The 14,201-nt window shown below is 39.4% G+C and overlaps 1 protein-coding gene across 1 annotated transcript in view; it reads right to left on the bottom strand.

Moving 5' to 3' along the window:
• Nucleotides 1-4,836: 4,836 nt before the first annotated feature.
• Nucleotides 4,837-14,201, bottom strand: part of GPR26 (G protein-coupled receptor 26) — a 31,481-nt gene continuing 22,116 nt past the window's right edge. The window contains exon 3 of the mRNA XM_027839782.1: nucleotides 4,837-5,068. Within this exon, the coding sequence (XP_027695583.1) occupies nucleotides 4,837-5,068 (232 nt within the window). The remainder of the gene's footprint in view (nucleotides 5,069-14,201) is intronic.

Below are 14,201 nucleotides of genomic sequence, written 5' to 3'. Positions count from 1 at the left end.
TGAATTTTCATTTGTTCTAGGAAGGATACCTAGGCGTGTTTTTAGTGACCCTCTAAGTAAATTCAGTGTGCAATGAAGATAAGGTTCATTTTCCCTTGCAGAAAAATACAGATGTCAGTTTTTAGAAGTTGGCATGTTGGCAGTCTATGTACTACTGATCAAATGCTTCTCAATTGATTTTTCCTCTTTCTGTGTCTAAAGTCCATCCATGCCTCCTCCCCTCCAATATGCATATAATGTATATGGAGAGAGAGAAAGAGAAACTTAACCATGTTCTAATATTCTAATCTTGGGTACATTGATGTTTCATTTTCCTAGCAGTTACATAGGGTACCATTTTTGTTTCCCTAACCTTGCCCCTTATAGATCGCCTACCTCATCAACTTCTTTATGTTTTTGAGTACATTTCAGCAATCCAAAAGAACTGCCCTTGAACTAAAATAGGTGTCCTGGGAAATCAAACATTGGAACCCTTGGGAATTAGGTAATGGTGATTCTCTGGAATATGTGATGGATTTCACTCTAGAGAAGTTATGAGTAGTAATGAACTTTGTTTTCTATGTGTCCACGGACTAAATAAATTCAGATAGATATTGCCTATTCTAAATGATGTGTTTAAATCATTTACACCATCATCAAACCAGTGTTTTGGGGCATGTTCTCAAAAATCTGTGCAATAGTCAATGAAATGGTGTATTTGGGGATTGTCAAGATAGCAGGTAAAGAAGAGTGACACTGTGGGTTTTTTTTTGGTGAAAATAACTAGTGGCATGATCTCTAGATTGTCATTTTGAATGGGAGGCTGGCAGGAAAGCAACATACTGGCATTACCTCCTCCCCCTTATCACCAGGCATGAATCAGTGATTAAAAATTAGTTAGGGGTAGTAGAAGAGGGATCTCTTTATGGCATCCCAGAAATCATATCTCATAAGCTACATTTTATTCTGGTCCCTGAGCCATTATATTCTGGGGCTAAGTAGCTGGATAAAGGTACCTAAAGGCTCAGATAAACAACTCAATGGTCAGGACTCAGTGATATAGTCTGTAGAATGGGTCTAGCAAATTCTTGATTGTTTGTATTTGTGCCAGTTTTCAATCTTGTTTTTAAGGTCAAAATACCTACGTAGATTTTGGTTCTGGGTCAGATGTAGGGGGACTAAACAAGGTTTGTTAAATCTTATTTCATTTTGTTATACAGTTTAATCGCATCTCTGTATCCCTTACAACCAATTTACCTACCAAACCCTTACTGAACATTGAACTATTATGACTTAGGAAATCCACGATGAGAGGCTTCATTTCTTCACAAAACACTTTTGATCTTTTAGGATGAACACGTTCTACTATTAAATTGAATGGTCTCTCTAAAAGTACATTTTTAGTATTTTAATGGAGTGTTCCATTTCAACCCACCAAAAGACAATTACCATAATAGATTCTTAGACAAGGTTAGAATATGCAGCATTCAAGAACTCTGGGGAGAAATGAAACTCTGCCAATATCTATTTTTTAAATGCTACCTAAGGCATACTGCCTCTGTTTTTGAAATAATATTTGGCACCACTTAAAAGTTAGGGGTAGGGCATGAGAGTACATTGAAAAACATCCTTTCACAACTCACTTGAATTTATCCAAGGGATGTCTAGTAATATCTAATAAAAATGTCATAATCACAATCACAGGTGATGATTTTATCCCATACATAGGTTGCTTCCAGTAAGAGAAAAGGTCCAATTCATTCACTTCTATAACATATTTCAAAGAAGCATGTAAAAACCTATGCACAAAAAAATTAAATGAATTGATAAAGGAAATTGAATTAGCTATGCCCTTCCCATCTTCCTTCTGAAGGAAAGGTATCATTACAGAAAAACAAATTGTTATGGAAACAAGGAGAAAACTTTATTGCTTATGGTGGTGCCCAGCTCCAATGAAGACTGAAGAGGATAAACTATTGGTATGAGATGACTCAGTGATCTTTTTTTGTTCTGCTCCATTTTTGATTGTAAAAGACAGCCAAGATTCTCAGTGAGAAGCCTTTGGGAAGTCAGATGGGCATTTTAAAAATAGGAGTAAAATGCACCACTAACTTACCCAGTGTGGGAGGTAATGAGTTGAATTTTAGTGTACCCAGATCTCACTGACATCAAGGAAGGAAAATCCTATAAACTATTGAGGTTGCAGCATAGCTAACAAATCACATGGGCTTGAATGAAACCTGATCAAATAAGAATAACCACAGAGGATGAGATACAGGCTTCCAAATTTGATTGCTTATCTTTTTCTTATTTAAAATCTTTTCATCTTAATTTACCACCTCTCAGTGTCTAACAAGTAAGGATTGTACATTTCATGATATGGTACAATTCAACTAGCAAAGCTCTGGATGGTAATACTGGGTAGGCTGTTTCTTCTTGTCCTACCTGAAAAATGGTGTTAAATTTAATAAATTAATTTTGCTGAAATGAGGTAGATAATTCATCTAGGAATATTGAGGTTGGGGTCAAAATTTGCACACTAGGTCTGTGTGTGTGTGTGTGTGTGTGTGTGTGCGCGTGTGTAGAAATATGTATCTACATTGGACAAGACCTTTGATTAATTGGTATAGGGAACTCCCAATGGTGAAACTCCTACCAATGCACATCAGCAACTGCTCCTCTTAGAGAGGCTTGAGCACAATCACAGAACCAACGTAGGTCAGAGAAGTCCCTTGAAGCTTCCTCAGTCCAAGCCCCTGCTCTCTATCATACAGCTTCTCTCTCTTTCTCTCTCTCTCTCTCTTTCTCTCTCTCTCTCTCTCTCTCTCTCTCTCTCTCTCTCTCTCTCTCTCCCCTCTCTCTTTGTATATGTATACACATACATATTATATACAAACATCTATATACATATGTGTTTGTATATATATATGTACATATATCCAATGTACGCAAATACATGCAATACACATAAATGTGTATATGCTCATCTCTCTATGTTTAACCATATCCACCATTATTCTCCTTTCCAATTCTCCTTAGGCTTTAAAGACTATGTTTACAAGAGTACCCAGTCCAACACTGTATAATAAAAAGAGTTGTAGACTTGGAATCAAGAGACCTGGATTTTAATCCCAGTTCTAACATTTACTCTAGTAACTAATCTATCTGACCATCAGCAAGTCACTTAATCTCTGTGAGACTCAACTTTGTCATTTTTTAAATGCGGATACAATTACTTAAGAGTTATTATTAGGAAAACACTTTGGAAACCATGAAGTGCTATGTTAACATGAAGGGTTTTTTAATTAATTTTCATTTATTTTAAAAATCAGGTATTTGGGTCAATTTTTTTTCTTCTGTTTTTAGCTATATCACACAAAATGCACCCACAATTCATTGTAAAAGAAATTCATCCAATTAAGGATGTCAGTCCTTCCCAGGAGGGGTGTCATTACAAGTTTCATACCTTATTCCATGGCTCGAGAAATATAAGTAAATTCATTGCTACCTGGGGTCTAATATTATGATGCTATCTACAAAGTCCAAGTATAAAAGATCAGAGATGACAATTATTAAGTGTGATTGAAAAATATTTGTGTTGAATTTGGCTTACACCAATCAAATTCACTATCTTACTGATTTCTGCTTTTTTTTGTGAAGACAGTGCTACTGGTGACTGAAAGACTGAGGGGAGTGATGGAAGGTTTGTTTCCATGGACAATTTCAATTGTGGTCTTATTCTTGGCATATGCTTAATTCTGGGTAGCTGGCAAACAGCTCAATATATCTTAACAATCCTTGTTTTCAAAGTTGGAGACAATTGTTTAGAGTTAAGATTAAAAAAGTGAAACCAGTTCTCTCCCATCTGCCTCTTTTAAAGTACCAAATGAGATGTGTCACTGGGTAGAATGAGGTTGGCATGTTTCCTGAAAACTTAGGATCATTGTAAATGGAGGAAGTACTGATAAGTAATGGTTCCCCAATTTGACTCAACTCAAATTAGAGTCAAATTGGCTACTGCAAGGAAGTCAGAAGAAAACAGCTTTAGAATCAGCCCTTTCAAATGGGACTAAATTAAGGTGTCATATATCAACTTGAGTTATTGTTACACTAAGGTGCTGTCTACCCAAATAAACCAGTCCTAGGTGGTTGTATACACACAGGAAATGAGGGAGTCAGGGATGAAATTAAACTTAGTATTACAACTGATTATTTAGAAAACAAGGTTCACAACTAATCATATGATACAATTCAAAAGTTTTCCCAAACCATTTTGCATGAGTGTAGATGGAACCTAAGTATCAAGCATTATTTATGCTGATCATAGCAGCTACAAATAAATAGGGATGACAGTAGACCTGAATCAATGATGCACTTTCAATCAAGCTGTTATTCCTATAATCTCCCTTTCTGCAAGTCTGATCTGTCCTATTGGGAATCACGATGATTATTATTTTTTAAGAGTACAACACTGAGCACAATCCCCACCGGCTAGTGAATGAACTGAGGAGATAAAGTCCAGTCATAAAAATAAACGACCACCTTCTTTCAGCGCCTGTACTCTGGGGCCACCTGGGGGGACTTTACACTTTGGTCCAACTGCTCTGCTGCTTTTAGGGCGTCTAGAAGCTAAATCATATTCTCAGGAAGAAGGACAGAAAGCCTTTCCAGTGTCACTCTGCCCCGGCTTTCACAAGCAGCACTGAGACAACAGTCCACTCAGGAAAGCAGACAAGCCACAGGTTGATTGCATGGTGGTGAGCTGATGATGGATTTTTGTTCAGTATCTAGGAGGTCTTCCCTTCTGGCCCCCATCCATGCTTCCACTTTCTACTCTGGTGACTGGAGCATCTTCCTTCATTCTGTGATTTGCAAAATGTTTTGACTGTGTGAGTCCCCTGTGAGGCCTGAGGAATTGATGGAACCTCTTTTGAGAATCCTGTTCAGTATGTCCTTCCAGCACTTCTTGTACTGATGCCTTAATAAAGAGTACACGAAGGGGTCTGATGCCGCTTTGCTGTAAGCCAAACACTTGGACAAGACTCCCCAGTGATAACTGATGGGGCCAACGTAGGATAATTCTACCAGCCTGAAAAAAATGAATGGAATAATTATTTTTAAAATAAGTATTATTTTTTATGTTGTTTTGCTTTTACATCATGGTTATTTCTGGAAATTCCTCATTTCTCTTTCCCACACATTCCCTAGATTGAATCCTCCCTTGTAACAAAGAGAAGTAATCAAGGCAAACCACCCAACACAGTGAGTAGTCTAGTCTGACAGTGTGTACAGCAATCTGTATTCTGTCCTACTAGTAAACTGTCATGGGAAGGAAGGTATGTCTCATCTATTTTTTAAGATCATTATTAACTTTTCAATTACTTAGACCTAGGCTTCCTTTGAGAAATATATATTTTTTTAATTTGTGCTGCTACAGTTAATGCAAACATGGTTCTTTTGAATCCATCTCAGTTCATACAAATCTTCCCATGTTTCTCTGAATTTCCTCCATCTGTCCTTTGTTACTGAACAATTTTAAAGTTTTATCACATTCAAATAGCAGTTTGTTTTCCTCTTAGTTATTCCCAAACTGATGGGAAATGACTTTATTTCTAGTTCTTTGCTTCTACAGAATGTGGCTTTGGACACTGGGCAGACAATTCTCACTAAGGGAACAACATGGAAGGGACCCCCTTCACAGGGAATCTATAGATCCAGATACTAGCCTCTCCTCCCGTGCTAACTGGCTGGGCAGCCTGGAGGTCCCAGAAACAGTGTGACTTCTCTCAACTTCAGAGTCATCTGTTAAAAAAAGTGAGATGCTGGAGCACTAAAGCTGGACTTTGACCCTAGTTTTCCCATGAACCAGTAATACGGATTTGGCCAAGTTGCTAATCCTCTCTGATGCTCTGATTTTTCTCCCTTTTTTTTTTAAGATGGGTCAAAGAAAGGGAATCTAGATTCTAGTGCTGGTTCTGTCTACTAACTACATCACCTCAGACAAATCATGTGGCAAATAGGTGGTGCAGTGGATTATTATTAATTATAAATAAATAATTACTTTATGTATATGCACATATACACATGTATATATGTACAAACACGTGTGTGTACATACACATATATACAATATACATGTTATACATACATATATACACATACATGTGTAGGTCCATTCTAAGACACTTACTAGTTGTATGCCTCTCAGTGAGTCATTTAACCTGTTTGCCTCAGTTTCCTCAACTATGAAATGAAGACAATAAAAGCACCTACCTCCCAAGGTTGTTGTGAGGATCAAATGAGATAATCATTGTAAAACATTAGCACAGTACCCGGCACATAGTAAGTGTTATATAAATGTTGGCTAGTATTATTATTATTATAATTATTATTATATCCCCTTTCATGGCCTCAGTTTCCTCATTTATAAAATGAAAAAGCTGGACCATTGCAGTGGCCTACTGGTGGGTCTGCCTGCCTTGAGTCTCTCCCCATTCAAATGCATTCTCCATTTAGCCACCAAAGTGATTTTCCTAAAGCGTAGGTTTCACCATGTCACCTCTCCCACTCAATAACTCCAAAGGCTCCCTATTGTTTCCAAGATCAAATACAAAATGCTTGGTATGGCATTCAAAGCCCTTCATTACCTATCCCTCTCCTACCTTTCCAATTTTCTTACACCTACTCCCTCACAGGTACTCTTTGATCTAGTGACACTGGCCTCCTCATTGTTCCTCCGACAAGACACTTCACCTCTCAGCTCCAGACATTTTCTGTGGTTTCCCCCATGCCTGGAATGCTCTCCCTCTTCCTATCTGCCTACTGACCTTCCGAGCTTCCTTTAATGCCCAACTAAAATCCCTTCTTTTACTGGCAGCCTTCTCCAATCCCTCTAAATTCTGGTGCCCTCTTTCTGTTCCTTGTTTCCTATTTAACCGCATATAGCCTGCCTTGCATATATCTGCCTGCACGTTGTCTTCCCCATTAGACTGTAAGCTCCTTGAGGGCAAAGATTGTCTTTTGCCTCTTGAATCCACAGAGCTTAGTACAATGCCTGGCACACAGTAAGTGCTTAATAAATGTTATTGATTGGTCTCTTCTAGTTCTACTGTCTGTGATTCTAAGACAGCACAATGGATACTTAAAGGCTTTTTCTGTGTCTCTCTCTTGGCTGTAGGTAGCTAATGGTATTGTTGAGAAGCTCAGATGAGAAAATACATATCAAAATGGCTTGCAAAGTACAAAATGTGCCCCAAATGTGAGTCAATAAATTCCAATGTGACCATTCTGTTTAAGCCCAAACAAGTGCCAACTCTTGGAGTGTAGGGGGGTGAGGAAGGCAAGGGAGGAAAACTAAGGATCCAGGGTTCTAGAGGAAAAGATTCTTTGGGGCTTTCCCCTGTTGTGGTCTTTAAAGAGAACCTGAGATAAGTTCTGCCATACAATGGACCTCATATATTTCCTAGGGCACATTCTCTCACTATTATACATTTATCATTCCCATCATATTGTACTAAGGGCATGGAACAGTGTTTTATAAGCACCATGGGAACAAATTTAGTAAAGATGCTCAATGTTTAAATGGCCCCCTTGTGGGAGAGGGAAATGGATATCCCCAAAGTGAGACATTGATTTTCTTCTCCCAAGCGGTGTCCCTCCTGTGGGTTGTATTTAGCCACAGATGGTGTGGTTTGCCTGGTCATGTGAAGACCATGGACAGCCAGAACTATGCACACAGCAACTGGACCATACCTAGGTAACTAATTTTGGCTAATTGTGTCTATGGGAAATGAAAGTGAGAAACAGTGTAGATTTGTTTGTTTTAATTGACTTCATTGTTTGTAAGATGCTTCCTCTCAAAGTGATTTTTATCAATTTCTTTCTTTAAGCTGACCTGGTGAGCAGTTTTGCCCATCCATGACAAAAAGATGAAAAGATTTGAAATTCCCCAATTACTCCAACTGATCTCCAATTAGTCTCACTTGCTGCCTCTATTTTCCGGTCATATTTTTTCAGAACTAGAGAAAAGCATCATTCATCTCAAGATGAGAGGGAAATTCTTTGGATGTCAGTGTTTAGGTTTACCTGTGACATCCCAGAATCCTGCACCTAGGAATGTGGGTTTCCCACTACAGAAGATTTAACAAGGAAGTCAAGTCAGGGGTGTCTGCATTTATCAAAATTTTATTTTGAGGGATGATGTATTTAAGAGAAAATGAAAATGATTAAATTTAGAACTCAAAATCATCTAAAATAATCCATACAGGAGAACAAACCATTACTTAAATCCAGAAAACTGTTGCTATGCAATGCCTGGATGCATTTCTACAATGTCTAGTACTACAAAGCTCACTAAATAATACCAGTTTGACATTTATGTAGTAGTACTTAATGGTTTGCAAAGAGCTCTGATACATGATCTCAATTCAATCTTGACAACAACCCTCTGATGGAGATGCTATAGGTCTTATTATCTCCATTTTTATAGATGAGAAAACAGAGCAGTTCAGTGACTTATTTAGGGCCACCCAGCTATAGCAAGTGCCAGAGGCAGAATTTGACTCTAGGTCTTTCTGACCCAAAGCTCATCACTCTATCCATTATGCAGCACTGATTGGATGGTCAAACTTCTTTACTTTAGCAGAGGAATCATCACAAGGCACAGAGCATCATATGAAGAGAGATGATACCCAAATTCTGGTTTGATGATGAGTGCATAAACCTCTTAAGATAGAAGCACCGATGATGACAAAAACACAGATCATATGTCAGAATGAACTTATTAGATTCCAAGTAACTGCATTTCTTCCTTTAATCTTTTCTCACCTATCCAATACAAGTCATCACTGTCATAACATATTCAGAATGTAGATATCACAATCTATATTTAATTAAAAATATATCATTTATTTCTTATGATGAAAATATTGGAGGAAAAATCAAAGTTGGTTCTGGGACTAGAAGGGAATGGTGTGTGTGTGTGTGTGTATACATAAACACACATATGTATATGTATGTATGTATGTATATTACATCTAACCAACTGATCTACGTCACCTAACTAGATATATATCACTTAACACAAATCACTGAATCAGAATTTCAAGAGCTGCGAAGAACCTCATGACTATCTCTACCTACTTTAATCCATGCCTTAGAATTCTGTCTATAATGTACTCAACAAGAGGTTATCTTTGCTTGAAAATTACCAATCAGGGGAACTTACTACCTTCAAAAGCAATCTGTTATTCTTTCTATGGCTCTATTGTTAGAATTTTTTTCCTATTATCAAGCCTAAATTTGTGAGCTCCTACACTAAGCTCCTTGAATAAAGGCTGTATGCCTTCTGTGTCTTTTGCGCTCCTCTTGGGCTCTAACATGGCACAAGGAACAAATAAGTCCTGAATAAATAATGGAGTGATGATTCCAAACAATAAATACATTTGTCTTGTTTTGGTTTGTTTTTTCTCCCCAGAACAAACAGTGCAGTAAGCATGACTTCAAACAGAGAAAGATCAAAAAGAACATGACCTCTTATGAGACTACTTCCCATTTTCTTTGGGGTTTTGTTCATAGGTTTTTTGACATTGTTGTCCTCCTCTAAGTTTGTTTCTTGGTCTTCTTTGTCACCATAACTTTCTGTGGTCAGATCCTTTTTTGTTTGTTTGTTTTTTGCTCAACTTTTTTGGCCTTTGTCCTTTCTTTTAAATGTGAGCTCTGTTCCTGGGATGGAAGGGGCACTACTGCAGACTCCTTGTGCCAGGGGCTACAGGCCCTGGCTGTTTACCTGGTGCTGCACTGATGTTCCCTTAAAGGCCATGGGGAACTCTTGTGTTTGGTGCTGTGCTGAGGGAATGGGGTGGGGGGTGGCTGGTGCTGCTGGAGGCCTTAGGGGGTCTGGCGGCATATCTGGTGCTAAGCTAGGGTCCTAGTGGTGGTGTCTGGTGTATGCTGAAGCCAGTGGGGTGTTTCTATGTTTCCCCAGGGATACACTGAAACACATGGAGGTCTGGTTGCTGGAAGGTGCCTGTTTTTTTGGGGCTCCACTGAAGCACATGGAGGTTCTCAGAGCTGGAGTCTGCTCATTCCCCTGGCTATGCTGAGGCATGTGGAGGGTCCTGCTGTTGGCATTTGCCTGCTCCACCATACTGGCGCTCAGGATCTACCACCAGTTTGTTGAGGTGGGCCTGCTGCTGCCTTGCTGGGATGTTTCCTGCCCTGGACTGCATTCCTCTTTTACAAGAGTGAGGCAGACCTTTCCTGCTGATCTTCCAAGTTTCTTGGGCTCGAAGATTGTTTCATCTCACCTTTATGCTGGTTCTACTGTTCCACAATTTGTTTTAGGGCACTATTTTATGGTTGTTTGGAGGCGAATAAAGGAGAATAAATGGTGATTTACTGCTTAGCCGCCATCTTGGCTCCCTGAAAAAAATGACCTCCTATGACTAAAATGTAAATTCTATCATAATTCAACCCTGGGACTTGCTTATTTCGGTCAGTCAATAAGCATAAATTAGATGCCTGCTTTGTACAAGACACTCTGCTAAGCACTGGGGATGCAGAAAGAGGCAAAAGACAGGCCCTGTCCTCAAGGAAGTCACAATCTAATGAGGAAGACAACAAGCAAACAAATATGTCCCAACAAGCTAGACAGAGGATAAATAGAAAATAAGTAAGAAAGGGAAGGCACTACAATGAAAAAGGATAGGGAAAGACTTTTTATAGGAGATGGGATTTAAGCTGGGACTTAGAGGAAGCCTGGGAAGTCAATTCATAGAAATGAAGAAGGAAGGCATTAAATGCATGGGGACAGCTAGAGAAAATGTCTGGAACTAAACAGTGAGGTGTCTTGTTGGTGGAACAGCTAAGAGGCCAGTGTTACTGGATTGATGAGTCTATGTGAGGGAGTAAGTTGTAAGAAGACTGGAAAGGCAGGTAAGGGTTGGGTTATGAAGGGCTCTGCACATCAAACAGAAGATTTTGTATTTGATCCTGGAGGCAAGAAGGAGCCACTGGAGTTTACTGACTAAGGTGGTGACATGGTCAGACCTTTAAAAAATCACTTTTGGAGGCTTAAATAGAGGATTGATTGGAGTGGAGAAAGATTCAAAGCAGGCAGACCCACCAGCAGGCTATTGAAAAAGTATAGTCACAAGTAGATGAGGGTCTGCACCAGAACCATGTGTCAGAGGAGAGAAGGGAGAATATTTGAGAGATACTGCAAAGGTGAAATTGACAGACTTTGGCGATAGATTGGATATGGGGAGGTGAGAGATAGAGGCGAGTCAAAGATAACACCCAAGTCACAAGCCTACACAACCAGTAGGATGCTGTTGCCCTCTGCAGAAATAAAGTAGGTGGAAGTTGAGGAGAGTTAAGGGAATTAGGAAAAATTAGAATTAGGGGAAAATATAATGAATTAGGTTTTAGATAAGTTTAGTTTAAGATATCTATTGGACATTGAGTTCGAGATATCTCAAGGGCAGTTAGAGATCTGCCTCTGACAGTTAACAGAGATTTTAGGGCAGGATAGATAGATTTGCATATCACCAGCACAAAGACAGTAATTAAATCCATGGATGCTGATGAAATCAAGTAAAGTAGTATAGAGGGAGAAGAGAAGAGGACTCAGGACAGAGCCCTGAGGGACAACTACAGGTGTGATCTGGAGAAGATCCAGCAAAGGAGATGAGGAGTGGTCAGAAATGTAGTAGGAAAACAGGAGAGAGTGGTGTCCTGAAAGCCCAGATATTATCAAGCAGGAGAGAGTGATTAGCAGTGTTAAAGGCTACAAGGGGTCAATTGAGAAAAGACGCTTTCCCTCATCACAAACAGCAGTCCTACTGAGTAGGAAAGAGTAGTAGCCTGGAGTGGTTTGTTATCCATGTACCTTTGAAGGAGAAATTGTGGGAAGGCAGAAGTTGGTTTAGCAAAAAGAAGGCCTCAGACTACTCAAGGTCTCCCACAATAGACAGGCTGCCTTAGCAGTGAGAGTGTTTTCTCTTGCTGGAAGCATTCAAGAAGAAGCTCAATGATCAGTTGTATAAAGGTTTGATTTATCAAGGAGGGCATTGACTGGATGTTTTTCCTGGTCCCTTCCTATTCTGATATTCCATGATTAACAATGGACTCAAAAAAAAATAGTGGAAGTTAATGTAATCTTAGACTACAGGGCAGTTAGTGTAGGGTAATTATGGTGGTGAAGGTTCTTAAAGTCATGTTGAAGGAGCATTTGCTAAAACAAATGGGAATGTTTAACCTAAACTAGACTTGAGGAAAAAGCTATTTTGAATACCTCCTTAGAATATCAGGGCTCTCCCAGGTCCTGTGGAAAGAGCAATTGTTCTAAAATCAGGGACACTGCGTTCAAATCTTTACTTGTACACTTACTGCCTGTGTAAATTTTGGCAAGTCATTTAAATTGCCTGGGTCCCTGGTTTTTCACTTGTAAAATGAGAGATTTGAACCAAATGACATATGAGTACCCTTCTATCTCAAATTATGATAATAAGGGATATCAGAAGGATTAGATTGGATCCAGTTGGCCCAAGGGGGAACTTGGAACGATGGTGGGACAGATTTAGGATTAATATAAAGGAAAACTTGGTTTAAAATCAGAGCTGACTAGAAGTGGAATGGGCTGATTCTAGAGGCAGCAGGAGATGTTCAAGCAAAGACTGGATGACCACTTGTTCAGTAAGGTATTAGAGGGTTCTTTTTCAGGGATGGTTGGAAATAGATGGCCTACAAGATCACCTTTAGCTCTCAGATAATGGAATTTAGTGATACTGTGATGATATCGCCAAGTCCTGACATTCTGAATACCTGCAAAGCAGTGTGGTAGGATTGCTAGAACACTGGACTTTAAGGCAGGGAGACCTGGGCTTGAATCCACATTCAGATACGTGTGATGTTGGGCAAATTACTCACTTTTTCTGAGTTTCAGTTTCTTCATCTGTAAAATATGAGGATGCAGGAGATGGGAACTGGACTTTGTCACTTCTAAGATCCCTTCTGTCCCTAAACGTATGATTCTGTGAACCCAAGCAAAGCCCTGAACCAACATGCAGGAAGTAGCAAGATTCCCAATCTGTGTTCTGCCAAATTCACTGCCCTTTACAATCATCCTGCTCATCCCAGGCTCCAAGAATATGCACAGCTACATGGAGAAGCAATTATATGACCAGGCATTTTTCAGAGTTGCCTGGGGAAAGGAGGTCCGATGATAGGCAACAGTGTGGGCACATGTCATGGATGGACAGGCTTCACTGTCATGGTCATTACCAAGATCGTACTGAATGTTGATCGATGTCTGCTGATTGACACTAGAACAGCTGATGGTAAGTGCCCAATCTTTTTCTTTGTTCACAGAAGGACAATCATTAATGAAAAAGACCCCAAATGACAAAAGCATACTTACAGATGACCTAACTGGGACAGACTCCAGTCACTTGGAGAGAAACAACTGTGTAAATTGTTATGGCAGAAAATAAAAAGAAGATAATCTAGCCCAACAAAACTGACTGACGGTTTTCACTTCGGAGATCCACCCCAATTTAGTCAGTTGAGTGAGCTGGAAAAAGCATGATTCTACAGTTAAAAAATGAGCACCATAAGCAATAGGTATTTATAAGGGTTTTCTATCCTCTGCACAGAGCAGCGTCATGAAAGACCTTTACAAGGTAATGGTGTAGAGCTGTCTGTCTTGAGTTGAAATGGCAATCAATCAAACACTTATTAAGCACCTACTGTATGCCAGGCACTATACTAAGTGCTGGTGGAGCATTCATCTGTAGTGATCAATAAGGTAACAACAATGAAACAATAACATCCTTCAAAGGCAATAACGGAAAACGTGACTTTGTTACTAGTCCAAAAGCATTTAAAGACACTATTCTATTGCTAAATAAAAGTGAGGAAAGCTCTCTCGTTGTGATTTACCCATCCAAACATTGGCAAAGAATAAAAATACTGCTGCTTTATATGACCTTGGTCCCATTGTCAGGCACTTCCTCTAGCATTTGCTCCATCAACTATCCCTTCTTTCTGACTTCCATCCTTACCTCTTTCCACTGGTCTCACATACCTTCCAATATTCTTAGGTTTCTCCTATCCTGGAGGACAGGGGGCAAAGGAGGAGGGCAACCTTGACTCAACTTGCTTCCCCAACAACCTGCTATCCAACGATCTCTCCTGTTGTTTTGTTTACTTGCTAAACATCT

This window comes from Vombatus ursinus, unplaced genomic scaffold (genome assembly GCF_900497805.2).
Source record: "Vombatus ursinus unplaced genomic scaffold, bare-nosed wombat genome assembly UNPS02014833.1, whole genome shotgun sequence".
Lineage (NCBI taxonomy): Eukaryota > Metazoa > Chordata > Mammalia > Diprotodontia > Vombatidae > Vombatus > Vombatus ursinus.
Note: the sequence above shows the minus strand (reverse complement) of the source record. Positions and strands in the feature narration are given on the sequence as shown.